Source organism: Melanotaenia boesemani, chromosome 2 (genome assembly GCF_017639745.1).
Source record: "Melanotaenia boesemani isolate fMelBoe1 chromosome 2, fMelBoe1.pri, whole genome shotgun sequence".
NCBI lineage: Eukaryota > Metazoa > Chordata > Actinopteri > Atheriniformes > Melanotaeniidae > Melanotaenia > Melanotaenia boesemani.
This window is the reverse complement of record NC_055683.1, coordinates 10,529,205-10,547,330: the sequence shown is the minus strand read 5'-3', so window position 1 is coordinate 10,547,330 and position 18,126 is coordinate 10,529,205. Positions and strand designations below refer to the sequence as shown.

The 18,126-nt window shown below is 38.3% G+C and overlaps 1 protein-coding gene and 3 long non-coding RNA genes across 4 annotated transcripts; 2 read left to right on the top strand and 2 right to left on the bottom strand.

Annotated features, from left to right (window-relative positions):
* Positions 1–769: 769 nt before the first annotated feature.
* LOC121649040 lies at positions 770–3,536 on the top strand. Its single transcript, XM_041999572.1, has 6 exons — positions 770–957; positions 1,220–1,321; positions 1,949–2,048; positions 2,457–2,561; positions 2,890–3,022; positions 3,496–3,536. The coding sequence occupies exons 1-6, from the start codon at positions 782–784 to the stop codon at positions 3,534–3,536; spliced, it is 657 nt and encodes a 218-aa protein (XP_041855506.1). The 5' UTR covers positions 770–781.
* Positions 3,537–5,189: 1,653 nt separating this feature from the next.
* Positions 5,190–16,857, bottom strand: LOC121655688. Its single transcript, XR_006013271.1, has 3 exons — positions 16,846–16,857; positions 10,641–10,651; positions 5,190–5,302 (listed from the first exon to the last, which is right to left on the bottom strand). It is a non-coding gene; the product is annotated as an uncharacterized LOC121655688 (long non-coding RNA).
* On the bottom strand, positions 6,621–8,195 carry LOC121655459. Its single transcript, XR_006013212.1, has 3 exons — positions 8,117–8,195; positions 6,855–6,968; positions 6,621–6,697 (listed from the first exon to the last, which is right to left on the bottom strand). It is a non-coding gene; the product is annotated as an uncharacterized LOC121655459 (long non-coding RNA).
* Positions 13,334–16,361, top strand: LOC121655593. Its single transcript, XR_006013248.1, has 3 exons — positions 13,334–13,387; positions 16,165–16,256; positions 16,341–16,361. It is a non-coding gene; the product is annotated as an uncharacterized LOC121655593 (long non-coding RNA).
* Positions 16,858–18,126: the final 1,269 nt, after the last annotated feature.

Sequence of the window (18,126 nt, the reverse complement as noted above, 5' to 3'; positions counted from 1 at the left end):
TTCCACATCTGTCTGGTTGTCCTTGTTTGTCTCGTCCACAACTTCTTCCTGAGCTTCCTCGGCCTTCATCGCCTCACACACCCTTTTGGTCAAACGAGTTTCCATCTGGGAACAATTGTGTGTGGCAAAGAACACATGCACAATGCAAAGGCAGCAAATGTTACATAGAGGCAACTTTGTAATGTAATGTATTTGTCTATAATTACAGAGATAAAAAATTTAATATATTGGAAAAGGCTACTGCAAACTTGCTGACTGCCTTGAAATACCCACTAGCATTAATTACTGGACACCAGTTTAACATAAAACGGTCTGACGTCAATATTATGTAGCCTACTCCTCTCAAAAGTTCTGAAGAGCTTACCTCTAAGGCAAACGTTGGTGGTACTAGCTACTTTGCTTTCCTGGTACGGTTACCTTTATACGATGAAGCTTTCACGCCAGATGCAGCACTCCTGTGTGTGGATCGATAGCTCTCGTTAGCCAGGGGGACGTTGACGTTACGTGAAAGCGCGCATTCAGTTCAAATTCAAACATCACGGGTATTACAATTACCACAACAAAAAAAGAGGATGATTAAAAACATTATGAAAAAGTATAATAAAGAATAGTAAACCCACGAAAACCAGGCTTGTGTTGGTAGCAATGTAATGAGATGTATTGTCTATTAATCAAGCAATCACAAAATCGAAGTGACGTACTTCCTGACCTTCCTGCTTTTGCAAAGAGGCGCGGAACTCCGACTGCGCGAGCGGAAAGGGGCCAGCGGTCATTGTTTGCAATGGTACAAGTGAGAGAACTGATGAAAATAATTAGGCTGTCAGATACAAAGAAGAACAGAAGAAAAATAATTAGATGGATGCAGAAACGTGGGATACTGAGGAGGACCGTAAAGTGTGTAAAATGCAATCGTCGCATGCATCTGGTGACCTGCCATGTCAAAGATGGGCTGTGGTGGTAAGCACAAGCTAACTAACTTGCTAATTAAGTTATTATTTGTTATTTAAGAAAACCTTGAAAGTTGACAGCATAGCATTAAGTAGTAACGTTCTAATTTGATTGTGTCTTGTTAAAGAGAAGTCTGAAATTAGCATTAGTCTACTGTCACATTAAAAGTTGGAAATCACTAGTTATGCTCTAGCTTGCCTGTAACATACTTTTTAAAATATCTTTTAAATGAGGTAGCTTACTTCTTAGCATTTGCCTTCTTTTCCCACAGGGTTTGTAAGCATCATAGAAGTTCTCCACAGTCTGTACGCAATGGCTCGATATTCACGAAGTCTCACATCCCCTTGATAAAATGGCTTGAGTTCATGCACAGGTACAGTATTACTAAGAATGAAATAAAAGTTTTCCTTTCTAAAAAAACACATTCAACAGTATGATTTATAGATTCATTGTTGATGTAGTATCCCTTTATTGAAATTTTGCTCCATTAGCTTCCTCATTTCGCACTTGAGCTATAAATGTATGAAATAACACCTGCATTCACCAGTCACTACATCAGGTAAATCTGTGAATTAAAAATGCATTCCAATGTAACAGGTCTTCCACAAATTAGATTTTTGTTGACAATGTAAGAAAAGTAATAATTACTTTATTGAGGACACTGTGGGCGTGCTGATGTACTTGTCAGGTTTAAGAACACTTGCAATAGAGTATGGACTGTGTACAGATTTGTATTGTTGGTTTTAATATTAGTTTCATGTCAGCCCAAAAAATAAAAATAAACAAAAATCCTCTTGCACTACCATGATAGCATCTGTGTCCAACTGGAATTGCAGCAGTCTGGACCGCACTATTTGATTTCTTGCCTTTGTTGTTCTCAGATGTAAGTTGCTTTGAATAAAAGCACAGCTGAATGTAGTAGTAGTACAGTAAATCAATGAAAATGTTATCATGGTGACCATGCTATTCAGGTTCCTTAATTATTTTATTTTTTCTTCAGGTTTGCACAAGGTTTGCAGTTGAAACAACTTGCCATGATCACTGACGGGATAGCAGCAAGTTCCAGGACATTAACAAGGATGGCAAAAGTACTCAGAAAGGTTGTCATATTACATGCTAGTTTCTAACTATGATTACTGTAATCAATTTTGTAAAAGACAAAATAAATACACTAATTTGAAATTTGCTTGTTTACATATTGATTTAATTATGAAAATAATTAAATAAACCCAATTCACTAGTGAAGTTTATTTAGCACATTCCATGTGCTTTGCATAAAATATAAAATAAACATTACAGCAGAATTCGGAAGAAGTATTAAATGAAATACACGTAAAACTTTTATTAGGTCACAGTGAGAATATTTGTCTCCTTTTCTATTATGGTAAATTAATTTTCTTTAGAAAAATGGCTCAACAATTTGTGACCATTTGCCCTTTTTCAAGTGCAGTGACTAATTGTCTATGCATCTTTGAAATTGCTCAACTGTTATATTTCTACATTTGAAGGTTTGCATTGCTGCCGTCAAGCGGCTGAGGAAAAGAGGAATGAGGATCGGTGGTCGTCATCGATTTGTTGTCATCGACGAGAGCAAATTTGCCCACAAGCGAAAGGTACATTTTATATTTGTATGCATGTGTAGTATATTTAGATCAGGATTTTTATGGCAAGGTGCAGTAGTGCAATAAAGATGGTTAACTTTAATATTAGTGCAGTTATTTGGCAGTGCTTTATTTTCAAGTAGCATGAATCAGTATGAAGAATCAGGAAGTCAGTATTACTTACTCAATAGGCTTACATGATGATTGTGCAGCACATCCTCTTATGTCTTTTTTAAATACAGGATAACAATTGATGCAGCAGTGCATGTGAGAATAACACAGAAAAAAATTGAATACAACCTAAACCTTAAAGTGTTTGTCTTTTCTTATTTACTTTCAGTACCATCGTGGTCGATGTGGCAACACTTGGCGTCGTGAGCGGCAGTGGGTGTTTGGGATGCTGGAGGTTGAAGGGAAATCAAGAAGACCTATCCTGAGACTTGTCAGGGATCGCACAAGGAAAACCCTCATTGGCAAAATAAGACATCATATCAGACCCAGAACATCGATCCTCACTGATGAATGGCGTGCCTATAAGGGGCAGCTTGCTAAATATGGATATGATCAATATTCTGTCTGCCATAAAAAAAACTTTGTTGATCATGAGAATGGTGCTCATACTCAACATATTAAGCGTGCATGGCAGAACTACAAGCTGGAAGTATGGCGCCATAGAGGTAACCGTACTCTTGAGTCACTGAAGCTTCATCTCAAGATGATAGAGTGGCACCACTGGTTAGGTGTACGTCATTACAATGGCGTCTTGGGCAGGCTTTTCCATGATGTAAAAAAACAAGTCAAGTGAACATCAAATCTAACTATGCACTGTCTGATGGCATCAATATTGGACTGACTCAGACATTGCCTCATGGCACTTATATTCATGTTCTCTCCTGACAAGATCCTTGTTTGAGTTGTATGAACTCTGAAATGTATGTTAATTTAGATAAAATGAACTGCTCTGGAAACCCCTGCTTGAAGAAGTAATACATTTTCTTTTGTCAAATGTTAACTTTTCCTTTGTGTTTCTTTTATGTCATATGCCTATGTTGTAAGGCATTTAAATTATTTGACTACAAGTATGCTTAATGACCTTTTTATGAAAACTTAAAATTGTTCCACTTTACTTCACAGAAAACTGTCATAAAACTGTTATAAACTGATTTGACTGTAACTATGCTTAATGACATCTTCATGAAACTAAGAGTGTTCCACTTAACTTGAATTAAGAGAAAATAGTCATAAAATGGTTATAACTGATTTGACAGTGTAATTATGCTTAATGGCATCTTTATGAAAGATAAAGAATTTTCCACTTTACTTGAATTCAAAGAAAATGGACATTAAACTGTTATAAACTGATTTTAATGTAGTTATGCTCAATGAAATCTTAATGAAAAGTTCAAATTGGTCTACTTGAATTCAACTGATTCGACACTAACTATCAATGACATCTTCATAAAACATAAAGAGTGTTCCACTTCACAGAGAAATAGCCATGAAACAGTTATAAACTAATTTGACCTTGTAATTATGCTTAATGGCGTATTAATGATACTGTCAGATTGCTCCACTTTACTTGAATTAAAAGAAAACAGTCATGACACTGTTATAAACTGATTTGACAGTCACGTTATACTTAATGGCATCTTAATGAAAACTTTAGATTGCTCCACTTTACTTGAATTAAAAGAAAACAGTCATGACACTGTTATAAACTGATTTGACAGTCATGAATAGTTTTGGTTATATAGCTGTTGGAGGGAATATACAGTAAACTCATTTGGCAATGTTACGCTTAATATCTTAATAAAGACATTTATGAAACTATCATATATGTTTTGTTTTGACATCAGCTGTGACGACAGTTTATAATTGTGTCATAACAGCTAATGTCAAAACAAACCATATATGATAGTTTAGTGTCATGTTAAGTTACAAAACTAAATATTTTTTAAGCTTGACAACTAGGTCTGCTTTGTCATATTCATGACAGGTTATGTAGTCTTGGTTAATGTCAAGTTGTCATAACAAAGACATCTTAAACAATGTCAACTCTGCATCAAAAGTGTCATAATTTACCGATTGACCCTTAATGACAACTGTCATAAGCATTCATTCATGTCCATGAAAGGTGTCATGTCATGATTATGACAGCGTTATGTCAGTCTTATGCACACCCATTCAAGTAAAGTGTTACCACAGGTATTAGTATTGTTGTAAGATATACTAGGACCAGGGATGTCACCAGTATGACCACTGTAACCAATCAAAGGAAAAGAATATAGTGAAATAAATGACAATATATGCTTGATGTGCATTATTAACACTTTAGCCATCTCACCTACAGCTACAATATCTGAAACATGAATGTAAGCGTTGAAGGATGAGGAGTGGGATGATTTGGTTTTCACCTCGTCAATCTGAACTAATGAACTAATCTTCATTCAACATTTTCAAATTGACGACACATTTTTGAGATTCCCAGAACAATTACAGTTGTTTGTTCATGGTAAGTTTCAGTATAGCTAATATATCAAATATTAAACTTAAAAAAAAAACTATTGGACTGACCCTTTGGACTTTATGAAACGATAATGTTTTCTATTGCCATCCACAGATATAGCCAGCATATCTGGAGTACAAGCTGGACACTTGAATGGCTCCACCAGGCACAGATCTTCTTTTTTGTAATTGCAGAAGATAAATTCTCGAAAGACTCTGTGGAATGTGTCACTGCAGATGCTGCCTCTCTGGAAACAAGAATAGTAGCATTTTGGTCAGTTTAAGACGTGGACGTTTGGAATTAAAAACATCTGAATGTCAGAGCACCTACCCGTCCTGTACTAAGGGCTCGATGTTCAAGCATTCTGATCAACGCTTGCTGTGATAAAGCTGGGCTGTCTAACTTCATCTGCTGAAATGATGTGAACACACCAGATTTGAACAGCAACTGGAAGCTTGGGGTTTCTGGCCAATATTTGAGGCCAAGAAAATCACTCATCCCTGGGGTCCATTTGGAGGAACAAAGGGGACAGCACACAGCAGGCAGATAGAGGCTGTATGGCCCGGAAAAAAATTACACTTTCAGTCAGTCAGTATCAGAATTAAATAAGATCTTCATTATAATATGTTAAGACATGTTAAGAAATATGTTCTCATTTTGTTTGTTTTGACATCATGAATGATACCCCTGTATTTGGTTTCTGACACGGCTAATGAGGGAATCCTCCACACGTGCAACAATCAATAAAACAGGGTGTGCCCACAGGTGCGGGCTCCCACTCTAACTCATGCGTGTGACGAAGTACTGTGTTTTTTCATCACGTTGAACACTGCGCTATAATTAGATTCTGCTAACATAATATATCATCATAATAATAATTCACTGTTAGGCTTGACCTAAAACTTAATCTTCTTATGGGTTAAAAACAGTCACAGAAAGTGACAACATGTTTCTGGTGGACTGCTGAATCGCATGCTGGACAGAGACACTGAGTTCCTGAAGCAACGCAGCCCAGGCACCGGATCACTGCCCCAGCTGTTTTGCATAAATGACAGCAATGCTCTATTACTGTCTCAGTGGCAAATTTGCTATCCAACAGCTCTGGCACTGCAGTTTGGAACTTTTTTTCAAAAGTGGACTGTCTTTTAGTCCATGTAGACATGGCAGGTGTCTCCTCCACTTGGACTGATGCAGGGACCATGACAGAGTCCACAAGATCCCTGAGTTCCTGAAGATGTTGCTCTAAAGTAAAATATTTAAAGAAATATGATAATGTAAAATACAGAGATAGCAATGTATTTGAACAAAGAAAAATGATCTCTTAGATGGCTTTGTCACTGAGTATGCATCATAACAGTAGGCAGCAAGATTGATATTCATAGTTTAATGGTAATTCTAAAGATACAAGCTTATTTAAACTATCAGAGTTTAATATGCATACCAAGATTTGGGTGCTCTGGAGGATCATGATCAGTCTGTTCTGGATTAAGAGAAATAACTGTGACTGGACATCATAAGACTATATCAGACATGTCTTACCAGATTGAGTTTTTCTCATACGTATAATCGTCCCATCTTGTTCCCGCTTCCTCCAGGTAACATTTGAGCCCCCTGCTGTCTTGCGCTTTTTTTTCGTTGGGGGCTAAAAAACAACAACAGAAACAAAAAAAAACAAAACAAAGATCATTAATTTACCTTTGCTTGGTACATACTTTCTTTTCAGGTTTGCACAGAAGTTCAGTTAAATGAAACAAGAGAATGATATACATAAAAAAATAATAGAATAAATGAAAACTTACTACTTTTGATGACAACTCGTCTGCCAGGTCTTTCCCTGCCTCCAACCACTGTTTAAAGGACTCAGCCATCTCAAGACAATGAGTCTTGAGTAATTATAAATTGAAATTAAAGTGCTCGAAATAAAAAAGAAAAAACAGATGACCTTAAATTAGTTTTGAAACTGTGTCTTTTACTTTTATCTTTCAACCATAAAGAAAGTTGTGTACTTCATCTAGGTACAATTTGAAATTAGCAATAAAAGGAAACTTTCTGTTTTGATTGGTAAATCTCGCCAATGGTGCACAAAGCTTGCAGAATTTATTTTATTTATTTATTTTTGGTCAGTTTTCATTGAGGGGTGATGGGTACAAAATATTAAAGCTGAATTTAAGGAGTATTGATGCATCAAATGAATTTTGATGGTATAAGGGAAAAAAACATATTTAATCATACTGTAAGTAATATTTTAACCCTTTTCTAAACTTTTTTGTTAGCACTGAAAAGAATTACTAAAATGTGCTTTCAGGTATCTGTTTACACTAGTGGTCACCATTCAAAGTGCAAACAGGTGACACTCGTGTCTGGTTGAGGTATTATTTATTGTGCGGACATATTTCGCAGTTAGATTATTTAGTTTTTTCATTTTTATTTTTTTAGCTTCATACTTGTAAGCTAGCAAAGCACCTGTTAAAGTTGCATGCCTTAGGCCAGCATTCACAAATGATCCTGGCAAAAGTTAAAACCTTACAATTAACTAACTTGTGGACGCCCGAAATGCAACCTCTTCAATAACAACAACAGCAACAGTAATAATTGTGGGAGCCATAAATATTAAGAATGTTAAATGTTGTATTTTCTGTTTATTGGATTGTTTTGTATTAGTTTATTACAGTGATTATGGTTTGGGTTGGTCACATGGTTATGTGCGGTGGTTCTCTAGTTTAATTAAGACACCTGTGATGTGTGTGTGTTTGGTCTGGTAGAGAGAGGGTGTGTGGGTCGCCGTATTCTTTGTTGACCGCCACCTTAGTTAATCGCTGTGATTTATTTCTTTGTTTTGGATTAAGTTAGTATACGTTGTATTAAGTTAAATTTATTCTTTTTCAATAAAGTTATAAAACGTATAATTTTGGATCTCAGCGGATTTTTAATGTGCGCGTCGGACAAAGAGGAAAGGCCCAACTTCAGCCTCTCGGTGACTTTTTTTTGGTGGTTTTTGAAGTCATCACAATAATAATAACATAGACAAATAAAGCTAAATGCACAAACATGCTAGTCTTACCTGTATCACGAAGTTCAGCAATGAAATTACGTCAAACCTTTTCCGGGTCAAACGAGGGCACCGTTATTTTGCGTCCTCGGAATGCGTTACCGAAGGTATTTTGGCCGAAATGACGAAGCGACCTTTAACTGATAGGTTTTAGAAGATGCCGACATTCCAGATTCAGAGACAGGAGGCCTGGTTCCGCCTGTAGTCCATTGTTGTCTTTATTAGATTTCTTTCTAATAGGCTATGTTTTGTTTTTAATAAGTTTGTAGTGTAAATATCACAGAGTTGTTGATAATATTGTTGATAAATTTGTTGTTAAGATGGAATTGTTTGTGAAATATTGAGGTTAAATATGAGTGGTTAATTAATCATTATCACCCAAATTTGCTTGAGTTCTCGGGGTACACAATATTTATTTATTTATTTGTTTAAATTTTTATTTAAATTTATTTGTGATTTTCTAGCTGTGACATACTTGTACATACTCAGAATTGGCTACTTTGGATATTCAAAGTCAAATTCAAATTCAAACTTTATTTGTGTAGCCCTTTTCATACATTATCATGCAATACAAAGTGCTTTACAATGTAAAAACATATATTAAAAATGTAAGAGTAGAATAACACAAATGCTATCTACTTTACATTTTGAATCACACACATTCACACACGCACACACACACACACACACACACACACACACACACACACACACACACACACACACCCAAGAGCGCAAACACACAACACAAACAGATGATGCCACTCTTCTTTCATAGAATTAAAACTATTCCTTCTAGTTCCTGTCTCTTTAACTGAAACGGTTTAAGAACAAAGTTTGAGAGAGAGATCTAAAGACAAGATAAAAGACGATTGGCTTGACACCACTGTGAGGAAGCAATACCTTGGGGACCCATCCACACCATGAGCGCCCCACCAGCAACCACAGAGGCCATCGCCACAGGAGCCGCCAGGATCGGGGCAGGCGGGGGCCCCCACCACAGCCACAGGACTGCAATGCAGGGCCCGTCAGCCATCCCGTCCAGGTCGACCCCCGCAGCGACAACCCTGCAGGCCGGAGAGACAGCCCACGATGTGGAGGATCCCCATGAGGGAACACCGGAGCTAGAGGATAAAAGCTGAAAATAAAACACAGTATAAGATACTTAAAAGAGCATAAATAAATCAACGTAATAAGAACAATAAAAGAAAATTAATATATATTAAAAAGTCAATTTAAGACCAAGATACAAATGAGTGATAAAAATAGACAAAATAGATAAATAGATTAATTAAAATAACTGAATAAATAAACTAATAATATTGTTAGTCAAATAACTAAATGATTAAGAAGTTCAAGTAAAAGCTAAAACTAAAAAGATGTGTCTTGAGCCTCTTTTTAAAAGCATCTACAGTCTCTGCAGACCTGAGGCCCTCTGGCAGGCCGTTCCACAGGCGAGGGCCACAATATTGGAACGTGGCCTCGCCATGTGTTTAGGTCCTCGCCTTAGGAATGACCAAAAGGCCGGTACCAGAGGACCTCAGGGTCCGCGAGGGTTTATAGTCTAAAACCAGGTCAGATAAATAAGAAGGCCCAAGACCATTAAGACATTTATAAACAAGTAAGAGAACTTTAAAATCAATCCTGAACGCACGGGGAGCCAATGCAGCGATTTTAAAACTGGTGTAATGTGTTCCCCGCCCCCTGGTCCTCGTCAGAACTCGTGCCGCTGAGTTCTGGAGTAACTGCAAGCTAGAAGTACTCATTTTGGGAAGACCAGAGAGCAGGGCATTACAGTAATCTAATTTACTAAAAATAAAAGCATGCATCAGCACCTCCGTGCTGGCAAGAGAGAGAAACGGGCGGACTCTGGCGATGTTTTTAAGATGATAAAAGCCTGTCTTTGTGACATTTCTAATGTGTGGAGTAAAGTTCAGCTCAGAGTCAAAAAGAACACCCAGATTTCTCACACACTGAGAAAGTTTAAAGTCTTGTAGTTTGCATGAGATGCTCCCTCTCTTGTCTTCAGGACCGATAATTAAAACCTCAGTCTTGTCCTGGTTGAGCTGTAAGAAGTTCTCTGCCATCCATGACTTGATATCTAAAATACAGTTTAAAAGGGTGTTAACTGGTTCTAGGTCATCAGGAGACACAGCGATGTAAAGCTGCGTATCATCAGCATAGCTGTGAAAAGCAACACCCTGTCTCCTGATCACGTCCCCAAGTGGCAACATGTACAGGTTAAAAAGTATTGGGCCTAAAATTGATCCTTGGGGAACCCCACACTGCATTTCATGGATTCCTGAGGAGCATGTATCCATACTTACGAAAAATTTACGATCCGTGAGATAGGAGTAAAACCATTTAAGAACAGTGCCTGAGAGGCCCACCATACTTCTGAGTCTGTGTATTAAAATCTGGTGATCCACTGTGTCGAAGGCGGCACTAAGATCCAGCAGCACCAGAACAGAAAGTTTCTGTGCATCTAAGTTACACCTAAGGTCATTAACAATCTTTAAGAGGGCCGTCTCAGTACTGTGGTTCATCCTAAAACCAGATTGATATCTTTCTGAAATACTTTGTTCATTTAAAAACTCATTTAATTGGCTAAAAACAACTTTTTCAATCATTTTACTTAAAAACGGTAAGTTGGATACAGGTCTGTAGTTATCAAGAATGTTGGGGTCTAAATTACTCTTCTTCAGAAGGGGCCTCACCACCGCTGTTTTATAGGCAGATGGGAAGACACCCGTCTGAAGAGAGTAATTTACTATGTTTAAAAGCTCAGGCTCAAAGAAACCATAAAACCTTTTTTAAAAGAGATGTGGGAATTGGGTCTAAAGGCAGGTAGTTGGATTTAGCTGGGAGAAAACCCGACCAAGCATCTTTGCATCAACCAGGACAAAACTCTCCAGTGTTTCCTCTGGTAAAAATGCTTCAGATATGTTAAAATCAACATATTGTTGAGATAAAAGATTCAATCTGATAGCACTGATTTTACCTCTGAAGTGGTCTGAAAAGTCCTCACATGCAGCCTCTGATGCTGGCATGGAGGACTTATTAAAATCTGTGTTTATTAAATTATCTATTGTTCTAAAAAGGAAACTGGGGTATATTTTTATTTTGTGCAATAAGGTCTGAAAAATGGAGGGTTCTTGCTTGTTTTACTGCATTATTATAGATGTACTGTTGTTCATGAAAAATCTCAAAGTGGATGTTTAATTTAGTTTTTCTCCATTTTCGTTCGGCTCTCCTGCATTTCCTTTTTATTTCTTTGATGCTCTCATTTATCCATGGTGATTTGGGTTTACCTTTTATAGATTTTGTTTTTAGTGGAGCAGCAGCATCAATAGCGGATTTAAGTTGCAGTTAAAATGATCAACAATAAGATCACTGGATGCAGGTAAAAACTGAGCAGAGGTATGATGTAAAATGTTAATAAAATTTGCAGCCACTTCAGAAGTAATATATCGCTTCCTCACAGTTCTCACTGGGGCCTCCCGCTGCCTAAAACTGGTGATGTTAAAAAACACACGTAGTGGTCAGACACAGCCAGGTCAACAACAGAGGACACACCCGTGGACAGGCCATACGTAATGACCAAGTCCAGGGTGCGTCCTCTGTTATGAGTTGGCTGTGTGACGAGTTTGTTTTGAAATCCATGCTGTCTAAAAGGTTTAAAAACTCTCTTCCATAAGGATCAGAGCTGTTAAAAATATGTAGATTAAAATCACCAGTTATTAAAATTTTGTCATGGACTTGAGTGTATAAATGTTAAAAAGTCAGAAAATTCTTGAATAAAACAGGATGGAGGCTTTGGTGGTCGATAAACTGTAACACATAAAATGGACGGGTTGCTAAAAACAAATGCATGATGCTCAAAAGAAGAGTAACTATATAAAAGGATTGTCTTTGTTAAAATTGAGTTGTGAGCGATCGATGCTTGTGCCCCCCCTGGTAGAAAATAAAAAGTTAAAATTTGGGGGAGATACAATATAGCTATTGTAAAATGCCTGGTAAAGATGTCACCTACTCTGAGGTGGTTGGAATACGAGACAGCTGGAATGCACCATTGCTGCCGTGCTGACAGTCATTTTTACCATGACTCAGTAGGGTGGCGCTTAACTTTGAAATGTAAACAATAGACGTTTATAGGTGTCTGTTAAAACGACCAGTGTGGGCGTTCTTCTGGTGAGGACAGTCTTGCAAAAAGGGTTAAATACACAGTATGTGTGTCAGAGGAGAATATATATGGTGTGTGAGGACAATATATTTGTGTAAGATGGGTAAATGTGTGTATATGTAAGAGGAGAATGAATCCTGGCCTCTACGGCCCTCATAGACAGGTGAGGTAGACGTGGACAGACAGCTGATGTGTGGTCAGCTTCCAGATGAAAACAAGACTGATGGAGAAAAATCTGACCCTTCAGATTCAGATGAAAATGAAGTCCTGGTCCAGGTCCTTTGCAGGTCTGTTTAATGAGTCCTTCATCAGAAACTCTTTCGTACCCCGGGGCCATCCGGCTATACAACATCTCGCTGAGGGCCCAGGGGTCACAACCACAACCATAGTCTGAATAGTTTTTATGGACATGTGCCTTTTTCTCATTTGTAAGCACATTTGTTTTTCTAAACACTGTTTTCAGCAGTTTTTGCACATCCTGCACTTTTCACTCATGCACCTTGTTTGACTACCACTGTCATAATATGTACATACGTTGATCACCTGTACAGTATATATGTACATAGACCATAATAATGACTCTTGTTCGGTCCAACTCGGAGTGTGTTTTTGCGTCACAGCGCATCCAAGCTGAGTAGACATTACAATAAGTGTACAATAGTTTTTTACCATTTGTCTCCTTTATCTACCGTTGCCTTTATTTAATTTTAAATTAGTCTAGTTATGCTTAAGTATTAACCTTTAATGTATGTATATGCTACTGGATGCTTGAATTTCCCTCGGGATCAATAAAGTATCTATCTCTCTATCTATCTATCTATCTATCTATCTATCTATCTATCTATCTATCTATCTATCTACTATCTATCTAATCTATCTATAGAGGAGGAAGGTCTGATGTTGCCCCTCCTACCTGTCCTCCTCCTACTTGTGCTCCTCTACCTATCCTCCTCCTACCTGTCCTCCTCCTACCTGTAACCCCTCCTACTGTCTCCTCCTACCTGTCCTCCCTCCATCACAGGTAGAAATTTGACTCATTCCAGAAGCAGCTCACTGTGTATCAGTGGAGATTCTTCTTCTTCTTCTTCTCTGACCAAACTGTAAGTGTGAACTTTCCTCTTTGTTTCTGGAATGTTTGGAGAACGTGTTCACTTCTGATTTCAGCTCCAACTTTGATCTCTGCTGTTTGAAGACAAATCTACATGATGATCAGATTATTGATTATTGATCCTGGAAATCAAAGTGTGGTCTGCAAGCAGATATTGTCTGATGGAACTGTGATATTGCAATTAAACAATAGACTGTTGCAGGGAGGGAAACCAGGAAGAAAAAAATAACACTGCCTCTAGCACTACACCTACACCTCTTGCACCTGGGTCCAAACTGGACTCACAGCAGTTATGACGTCCCATCCTGGTTGATTCTTTCTTGTGTTGCTTTTACTCTCAGATGTAAGTTGCTTTGGATAAAAGTGTCTGTTAAATGACTGTAGAATAGAATAGAATAGAATAGAACAGAATATTAAAGTGGGAGCCATCAGCTTCCTGCTGCTTCCAGTGAAACATGGATCCTTGGATCAAACTGCTTTAGTAGATAATGAGGCAGAAATGTTGCTGCAGAACAACTTGAACTTTGAGCCTCTCTTTATGTTTCCAGTAACAGGAGTCAGAGAAGTTTTTACAAGCTTCATGTTGCAACATCATTTCCTTCATCATCGTTCACCTTCATGTTATTTCAGAAACATTAGTCTTTTCTGTTCATGTCTCTTTAAAAATCTCCTTCCATCATCACAAGCAGCCAAGCAAGGCCTCCACCTCCACTATGTTTTACATCTACTTTACTTAGAGCTGCCAGAACACGTCCATTTATCTGTGGATTCAGTAGAAATAAATTCATCTTTAGCTCATTTTTTTCAGCTAGAAAAAGCTGAATATTTTACACTAGTTCACACATGACAGTAAACTAAATATCTGAAGCATTTTCCAGCTAAATAAGGTGGAAAACATCACCTTCATCTCTAGAAATGATTCACACATTGTAGAAACAGTAAAATGTCTGAAAGATGATCAACATTCTGGTGAATAATGAAGCAGTTTGGATGTAGTTTTAATCTAAATTCATGTGTAATCAGCTGAAGTGGCTGCAACAGTCCCAGCACCAGGAGAAGCTAACAGGCCGAGCAGCTGGTGGTTGCCATGGATACGTGGCTCCTGTCTATCATTGAACTTTGACTGTTTATAAGAGATGAATCCCGGTTTAATCATTCATTATGTGGCTTTTATGAAGCAGATTTAGATATAGATTGCCATAAAACGGTTTTCACCTCTACTAAAGAAAAAAACCTTCATACCAACACGTAACCCTCATATTCTGTTAGAATAAATTATGTTTGGGACTCTTATCTACTAAACTTTTAGTTTCAACTTTAAGCTGCAATAAAATGAGGAAAGAACCATATTTTCAGTTTATTTTTCTTTTCATTTATATCATGATTAATGCATCAGCATAAGAATTAAGATGCCAGTTTTGACCAAACACCACTAGCAGCTTTATGGAAAAACACCATTATTAATTAAATATTGTAAAAAACTAATTAGACCTGCATCAGTATCAGAAACACCAACTGGCCCATCAGATAGATACATGAGGAGATTCATTTAGTTGCATGATTCTTTTTAATAATGTCAAACTGTGAACAAAAACTTGTAAAAAACCAGATGTGTAGTGTGAACTAAAAACTGCACTAAAATCATTACAGATTAACCCCTTGATGCCTGTTGTTGTAAATTTATGAGAAACCACTTCTGGCCTTTAATTTTTTTATTGCTTTTATTCATTATTATTTTCCTTTATGAATTGCCTATCAATTCATGTGATATTCATAGTATTTTATTTTATTCCAGTCCTTTTCTTTGTGTTATATTTTCCTGTATTTATGGTGTTTTTATATAACTGTAAATAAATTTGAGCGTTTAAAGAGTTCATATTTAATCACTTTTTGCATGAAAGGATTCTCTAGCAAAAATTATCAGACTGAGTTTAATCCAGCAGATTGATGCCTCCGGAGACAGAGAAGAGGAAGGTTGCTGCAGCGGTTGCTAGGTTGGTTGCTGGGTAAATGTCTAGGTGTCGTCTCATTGCTGGAATCTTCCGAGCTGGCTGGTAGCAGTTTATTCTTGCAGTGAGACAGCTGATACATGTTCCTTCTTCATGTTATTGTTTAAACCACTTTCTAATGTCTTAATGTCCAATACTTTAGTCCCTATACTAATTAACTAAAGCTAGCCAATGAGCGCACAAATACTACAGTAACTTAAAGAACACACTCACACACAAACACAACTTGCAAATATCTCTGGAGGTAAATTCCCTCACAGCTGGAAAAGTACAAGAACTGATTTTAACTACTATTAATAAATTCTATCCTGAAAGAACATAGCAGCTGATCTTTGTACAGCAGATTGATGGAAAGGAGGATTTCAGTTAATGTTCAGATTAAGTTCAGCTCCAAGGTCTTCATCAGCTGGAGAAAGTCCAGTCAGTTCAGAGATCATTAGCTGTGGAAGCATGCCACACATCTAGTGTGGCGCTCTTCCCTGAAAAACAGCTGAGCAGCTTCCTCAGATCAGCTGTGTCATCAAAGTCTTTCAGTTTTTGTCTCCTCCTGGTCCGTAAGCCAACGATCAAAGCAGAGACACATCAAGCTTCATCAGCTGGGATCTGCTTGCAGCTTTCAGGAGAAGATTATGGACATGAAATCAGGCTGGATGAAGAAAGAAGAACATGTTGGTTGTCGGAATGAGCTGCTGCTGCTTTTGATGGAACAGGAGAGATTTCAGTTGCTGTTCAGATGAATGATGGTGTGTTTCCTCTGCAGGTGAAGGTAGAAAGTGTGTGTGAGCTGATGTGAACCAACATCATGGATCAGGTCAGAGAGGAGGGAGTCCCTCCCTCTAAAACCACTCAGAGGTGAGATGTCCATCTCTAACTGTCTCATGACTCTTCTCCATGTCAAAGATCACAACTCACATCACCAAACATCTGGATTCACAGGAACTCAGCCTGGACCTGGACATAAAAGTTAGACCTGGACCTGGACTGGATCTGGACTAGGACCAAGACCCGCCACTTAAACCTAAGCCTAGACTCATATCTGGACCTACACCTGGACCTCAACCCAGTTGTGTCTCCATGAACCGCGACCTATCAAAAGGATGTCTAATCGATTTGCATCAAAGTCGTGGATCTAACAGACAGTAAGTAGTTGTCAGTATTATAAATGTAAAAGTGGAAGCCTGAACTCTCAGAATCAGGTTTACTGTGAATCTTTGCTGCTGCATCATCTGATCTGCTTCATCAACATCTGAACATCCTGCATCCTCAATAACTCTAGAAGCACAAACAGCTGCAGTTTGATCCTAAATTCCAGTCACATCAGTCTGAATTCATCTGGTTCAGTTCTTTTCAAACTCAGACAGTTGGATTTTTCTAAGAATTCAGAAAGCTTTACATTTCCATCATTCAGTCTGTCATCAACGTCCATCTGGTCTCTTTGGACATCTCCTCTTCATCAGACTATAAGCTCCTCTTCATCAGACATGACCTCCTCTTCATCAGACATGAGCTCCTCTGAAAACATCTGTTCTGAACTTTCAGCAGATCTCTGATGGGTTTTAGGCTGAATTCTGAGATTTAATAACATTTTCTGCTTTTCTATCAGGATAATTCAGAAGCTAAAACCTGGATCTGGACCTGGATATGAAGTTAGACCTGAACCTGAACCCAGCTGTGTCTCCATGAAGAGCGATCCGGTCGATGGGTCGTTTAATTCATTTCCATCAAAGTCGTGGATCTAACAGACAGTAAGTATTTGTCAGTATTAAAATGTAAAAGTCGAAGCTGAAACTCTCAGGATCAGGTTTTACTGTGAATCTTGCTGCTGCATCATCTGATCTGATTCATCACATCTGAACATCCTGCATCCTCCAATAACTCTAGAAGCACAAACAGCTGCAGTTTGATCCTAAATCCAGTCACATCAGTCTTGAATTCATCTGGTTCAGTTCTTTCAAACTCAGCTGTGTTTCAAAGCTTCGTGTTTCCAGTGTGTGAGGGAGCCATCTCCTTACTGGTCATACTGGATGTTACATACGAGTCCGTCTCCTCTGAAGTCCACTGATCACATGGAAGGTGGAGCTGACACACTTTCTTCACACAGTCTTTGCAGCTGCAGCTGTCCTGTGATGCAGCAGATTAAAGTTCAGATCCCAAGGTCTTCATCAGCTGGAGAAAGTCCAGTCAGTTCAGAGATCATTAGCTGTGGAAGCTGCCTACACATCTGGTGGCTCTCTTCCTGAAAACAGCTGAGCAGCTTCACTCAGATCAGGCTGTGTCACCAAAGTCTTTCAGTTTTTGTCTCCTCCTGGTCCGTAAGCCAACGATCAAAGCGGAGACCACATCAGCTCATCAGCTGAGATCGCTGCAGCTTTCAGGAGAAGATGTGGACATGAAACCAGGCTGGATGAAGAAAGAAGAACATGTTGGTGTCTGAATGAGCTGCTGCTGCTTTTCTGGAACATTCTGGGACACATCAGTCGACTCTGTTGGAGCTTTCTAACATCTATGACTTCTAACAGAGTGAGCTGCTTCTTAGATGAAGCTCCTACTTCCTCCTCCATGGTTCCACCTTCCAATAAGCAGCTTGCAGCACCTGGTTTTCTGGATCTCTGATCGACAGCTGGCTGCAGAGTCTCTGCAAGAAATCAGGAGGAATTTGCAGGAATTTGCTCTTCTCACCTGCATCCAGCAAACATTTCTGGAACATTTCAAGGCTGCCAGT